This window comes from Gavialis gangeticus, unplaced genomic scaffold (genome assembly GCF_001723915.1).
Source record: "Gavialis gangeticus isolate Ggan-Ray unplaced genomic scaffold, GavGan_comp1, whole genome shotgun sequence".
Lineage (NCBI taxonomy): Eukaryota > Metazoa > Chordata > Crocodylia > Gavialidae > Gavialis > Gavialis gangeticus.
In genome coordinates, this window is record NW_017729033.1 from 26,586,398 (window position 1) to 26,592,677 (window position 6,280).

Sequence of the window (6,280 nt, forward strand, 5' to 3'; positions counted from 1 at the left end):
GTACCTTGAGGTATGTAGAAAAACCATATAAAGCTGTGTCTATGTCGGAATCATCAAGTCTCTCCAAATCAAATCAGAGGCTTCCGATTCGATTCGGAGAGATTAATGAGTCTCCTGATTCTATTCGTATTTGGAGATTCAGCCGCTGAATCAGCTACCAAAGCTTTGCACAGTCCTAATGGACAGCTTCTTAAGAGCCTTGTTGAAATGTAAATCTGAAAGCTGTACAAATATTTAAAGTGCAAACAAGTACTGTGTTCTGTAATGTTGTGATACATCAGAGAACTAGTAGAAAAATTTCTCCAAGGAACAGCACACAACGCAGTGTGTGGTGAGTAGGTGTATGTGTAGCTCTTGGATGTACTTGATATACCCTTTATATGAGGCTTCCACTCTCAGCCAGGGTAGATTAAGAAAGAATATTTGGCATCCACACCCCTTGTTTCTTTAAAGATTAAATGAATGAATCATCAAGTTATTAATATTAATCTTTCCATTATGAAAAAAGAGGAAATGGTTTGTAGCTATTTTAGAGAGCCCAGAATAATAATTTTCCAGCAAATAAAATGTAACACAAGTGCTACAGCAGCTGATGGTTACTGGAAGGATACATGGCCTTGAGAAAAACTCTTGGCGCTCTCAGTTATCAAGTCTGAGACCATGTGTTACTCTGTTAGGTTAAGAAATTATTTGTAAATTGTATTAGTCATTAGCTTGCAGTTTCATCTCCATTATTCACAAATATCCCCTATTGTTGTATCTAATTCAAGGAAGTATTATATATGTCTTTGCATATCCAGACTCCTATGCAAAGGCATATCAAAAAAATAGTGCAGGAAATAATATTACCAGTTCCTTCATTCAACAGAAAACACAAAGGGTTCCAGGTAATGAGGCAGGTAACACAATGCTTCACTACCCCAGATATCTGATATACCATAGTCACCCATTTTTTTCTCGTCTTTGGCTCAAATGTAAGGTAAAAGTTGTGGCTCCCACTAATGTTTGAATTTTGCTTTGGCTCTGCATGATGGTTTGTTTACTAATGGCACAAGTATGTGTGTTGCAGTGGGAACCAGAAGATGGCTTTCCTACTTCTCGTAACAGAAACATCGGAGAAGAAATGCTTTATGATAACGCAGGCCTGTACGATAACTTGCCGTCTCCGAAAATCTTTGCACGCTATCCACCAGCTGACAGAAAAGCCAATAGGTTATCTACTGACAAACTATCCTCTAACCATTACAAATACCCTGTTTCATCCAGTCTGTCTTCTGCTCAGTCTATCACTAACACCTCTGCTGTGGGGAGGGGATCTGTCTCTCAGGTACTGCAATGTTTAATACCATGGCAAAGCTTTATATTCTGGTTCTGTTTACTTGTTGCATGGGTTATTTATCTTAAGCTATTTCAGTGCTCTGGTTTTATCACTAGACTACTTGCACTTGAATGGGCTCACTATAAGTAAAAAAAGCTTCACCTAGACTGCACATTCTGAGGTGGAGGTATTGTCTTCTCTTCTCTCTCTAATTGTTTGCCTGGCGGGTGCTTTCCATGTTCGAGCCATCACAGTAAACAAAACCGTACATGTATGACAATTTTCTCGTGACAAAAACACATTTCCCACCAGAGGTTTCAGCATTGTTTGCCACTGTCACAGAAGATACAGCATTTTTCCCCTGGCCATTATAACACAGGAAAAAATGTATTTTATACATGGGATGACAACTAAAAAATAAAAGCCCGTGTCCTCAAAGCTGGAGTATGAACCAGGTTTTTTAAGTGGTGTATAAAGTATGTATACTTGCATGTATAAAATGACGCTTATCCACACACATTCTTCCCCTATAGCTGTGAGTTAAAAGTTTGTACATACGAAAGTTCCGTGTACAAATTTCTCTGCCCCATCTTTTGAAGATTTGGACCTAGTTTACTTGTTACTAGATAAACTGAAATACATTTTAAGTGCTATATTATTTACTATGACTATAAACGGTAACTATATTTAACTAGATCTACTGCTACTTTCTTCTGTTCTCTGAGTCTCTCAAAAATAAATAAATAAATAAAAGAACAAAAGAAACAAAAAAAACCCCAGAGAAGTTATAAGACCTAAACCTCAAATGGTCATGTTATCAAATATGAATCCCTTGCAACGGACAATGGCATACAACTCCCGGCCTAATTTAAAGGGAATGTTTACATTAAGATAGCCTTTTACTTGTTTGATGCACCTGAAATGTTATGTTAGACACCTGATTATGTGTGGCTTAGTTTTATGAAATCTCTAAACCTATTTCCAGCTGCCTATAATATATATATATATATATATATATATATATATATAAAATGTGCGTCACAATCAGAGGTGGATCTTAGTAATACACTTCAGGAATTTGGATTAATGTTTATCTGTTCCTGGATTAAATAGAGTGTAATAATAGTAGATTGCTCTTCACTGCCATAATAAAGTTCATACTTTATTACTGACATATTTAAAAAATGCAGAATATGTGCTTCAAGGAGCTGCCACATCATATGTTCTCTGATTTCTCCTTTTTTCTATCCCACATGGTTGACTTCCCAGAGACAAGCAACAGAGCATTTTCAGCAAAGATCTGTGGCTCTGAAACTTGTTTCCTTTGGTAATCAGTGTGAGCCAGCCACTTACAGGGTGCAGTGCAAACACCCGCTCAGCTGTGCCTTTTTGCAATGAGTGGACTTTGAAAGTCAGTTGGTAAAGGTGCCATGGAAAAATCAGTCCATTAATTCCTCAGGGATAAAATTAAGAGTCTGTATTAAATATATAATTTTGAAATAACTCCCAAATACCAGGGTAATACAATTTTTATGTAGTATATGCAATAAAGATTACATAATATATAAGAAACAGAGTGGAAAATTGCATTCTGCTTGTCACTGACCAAGACTGATGGCTTTACAACTTCTTGTGATAAGTATAAGATTAACTGGTGTTAATGCTATATTTCCAAAGAGCTCTCTCTATATAAAATTGTCCTAAAGTAGCAGTTCTCTGCATCAAGCATGCTTCTTACAATAATATGCATCAAAGTTTTGAATGATTCAGAAAATGTGATGCCACCACAGTTGGGAGAAGAGAGACAGAGAGCCAGCACTTGTATTATAAATCCTACTGTTTTGCCAGTCTTGGATCTTACTGAATAGGTAGTTATCAATAATGAAGTCTCTAGGGGAAACACTGTCTCCAGCAGAATCAATTAAGCATGTGGACAACTGTCTGTAAGGCAAGGAGCTTTCAATAACACTTTCAGAGGTTGTCCTTGATTAAACAGAGTGATTGTGGCATTGACAGAACAACAGTAGCTACCATTGCATCCTTTTTTTTGTTTGTTTTCAAACAGTTCAAAAGCAAGAAACCCCCTGCAACTGCAAATGGTATCACAGGAAAAGGGAGAGTTTTAAACAACCAACCAAAGAAATCTGAATTAGTTTCATGTGTGAAACGTACAGCATCTAGTAAGTACATTTCTTTATTATTGTACTTTGTTAATTTAGGGCCTGAACACCCACTGTGTTTACACTACTGTGATATATATCAGTCTTTTACAGTGACACAAATGACATGGATCCAGAACAGACATATGTACATCTGTTTTAGGGTTGTGTAAATCACAGGCAATTATTACAATGTCCATTTTATGTTGGGGATAGGTAATATACTGCCTTGAAAAAGTGGCTACCTCAGCTACAGAGAGAAAGAACAGACACTAGTGCAGTGGTGGAGTGTCAAAAATTAAACACCGTACCCTCCCCAAATGACACTCCAGTCCCCTTCTGCCCTATCTGCCACTCTGCTTTCTGCTCCCTGCCTTGTGTACCCTACCGGATCTGCTGCTGTGCTCTCTACTCTCTACCCTGTGCTTCCTGCCTGATCTGTTGTTCTTCTTACTGCTCTCTGCTACTGCACTGTCTATCCCCTCTCCCATCTGCCATGTATCCCACACAGGCTGCCCATACCATGTGACACCCATGCCACAAGTTGTCTATCCCTGCACTAGCATAATTTATACCAGTTCAGATTTACCCCTGATTTTTCTTAGTATATTTCTACGCCAGCTTCAAATAAGTTATGGTAGTGTAGGGCTGTATATTGTATGTCTGCTCCGTTTCTTACTAGTATAAAGGCCAGTTACTCTGGTGTAAACACATTTGTCTAGGTTTTCAGACGCTAGGATGCATGACGTACCTTTTAATCTAATAAGCAAGTAAAACACCAGCATAGTTCTTCTATCAATTTCTTGAAAATCAAATAAGACTTAAGACTTCACTGTGGTTTGAATTAAACCCGAGCAACCAAGTACCTCTACTGAAGAACATGTACAAAGGTTTAAAATCAAATCGTAGTTCTGCTCTCTGGTTATCGTTCTGTTAAAATGTGCATTTATAAGCTGAACACAGCTTTGTGCTTGGAGCTGTATAAATACTTAAGTGCATATTATCCCACCCTTGAGGATTTTTAGAACAGAACAGAATTCTGTTGTTTTTGTATACCTAAATGTCAGTTTTCCAGTCACGTAAGTGCCTTTTTGCCACTTACAAAAAGTTTGAGATTCTATTACCCTGTAATGTGAAAATATAAGGAAGCATGCATGTGTGTGCATGTACTGCCCATACACAGTATGCTATGTACTGAACTACCAGGTCTATAGCCATTTATGAACATCCACTGTGAAAACACAAGTCACAAAATTGGAGCCATAAAGTAATGCATGACTAATGGATGTTAGATGCAGAGGAGGTCTTCTGCTTCCTGGACAAGTACTGTAATCACTGTTACTGGGGCTAAAACATGGCACTGTCCTCCTGTTCATTTTTCTGGGACTTACACTCAGGCATCTGTTTACATAGCCACATACCTGCCCCACCAGTGCATCAACTGCGGGGCACATTCAGTATATGCACATATGCAGCTGGGTAAATTCCATTAGGTACACAACACGAAACAGAATCCTGCCCATAGCTCATTAGTAGCTTATTGGTGACTGGCATACATTTTTGAAGGGGTAGTTGGAATCCTGTAGAAATAAATTTTGAAAGGTAATTTATATTTCGTTCATTATTTATATGGTAAAACTTAATTTACATAGTGTCAATTATACAGTACCATCCATTCAGAAGCTCCTAAAATCTAAGAGAATATTTAAACAGTTTTTGTGGGTCCCTCCAACCAAAAATTGAAATTGGATCAAAAATGAACATTTCCTATTAACACAAAAAATGAATGCATCTGGCATCTTCCTCTTTTGTGTGCATGTGTTCTATATGTTTCTAAACATATGTTTGCCCTTCTGTTCCTTTTACCTTCTTAAATTGGTGAAAATGGATATGAAGATTTTTGAGTACATGTTTTAAAATAGTAGGTAGTTTTTTAAAAGTTAATAGCGAGGCTAGGAAATCAATGTGTAAACAATATTTGACACTAAAATCCAGTTTTCTCAGACCTAAAGTATTAGCATTCATCCCATTGCCCATGCACTTTCTTCTGGAATGCTGTGACTTTTTTTTATTAACTTTGGTGACATCTAATGGTGGCCAAAGTAAGTAATAACTTTGTTTTGCCCTGAAATGAGCTATCTAAAAAGCTGATATGATATTCCCTAAGGAAAAACATATGTAGATACTTGTCAACCAGGGAGATTGTAGAATATATCACTAGCCAAGGAGGATGTCCCATGGAAACACGTGACCCTGAGGACAATACAGAGGAGGAGATTTGCCAGCTGAAGAGAAATAGAATTCAAGAATAGGTTTTGCTGCACTGTAGTATAAAGGAAAGATATAGTCAGACAAGATGGGGTGGTTGAGAAGGAGAGCAACTGGTCCCAAAGTAAGAGGAAAGGTGATTGAGAAAGCCAAGGACCAGAGGGCCCTGACAGAAGTGACATTTGCCACATGATTGCCCCCTGGAAAGTGCTTTACAGCTGTCCCCTGATAGAAGTTCATAGCTGCAGAGCACTTTAAAAGTGTCTGATTGCATGACAAATTAACCCTCATGTAATGAGGTTTCAGATGAAAGCATTGCAAAGCAGAGCACCTTCATTAACTTCTGTCTGTCCCTGCACCAATCGGGACTGGGCTGATGCAGCACAGCACTGAAGCTGGGAGGGGAGAGGGTGCGGCTAGGGGAGAGAGGTTGCTGACAGGCAGCTCCTCCTGAATTGGCTCCTAAGTGGAGCTCGATTTTTCCCTGAACGTCCCCCACCCAACAGCAATTATCTGTTGGGGGGGGGGGGGGGGG

General features: G+C 38.5%; 1 protein-coding gene across 3 annotated transcripts in view; it reads left to right on the forward strand.

Annotated features, from left to right (window-relative positions):
- Nucleotides 1-6,280, forward strand: part of AFAP1 (actin filament associated protein 1) — a 184,823-nt gene that overhangs the window by 161,678 nt on the left and 16,865 nt on the right. For 2 of the 3 annotated variants that reach the window (XM_019526082.1, XM_019526081.1), the window contains exons 13-14: nt 1,070-1,327; nt 3,384-3,498. In XM_019526082.1, the coding sequence (XP_019381627.1) occupies nt 1,070-1,327; nt 3,384-3,498 (373 nt within the window). The remainder of the gene's footprint in view (nt 1-1,069; nt 1,328-3,383; nt 3,499-6,280) is intronic. The other variant, XM_019526083.1, reaches the window with a different exon arrangement.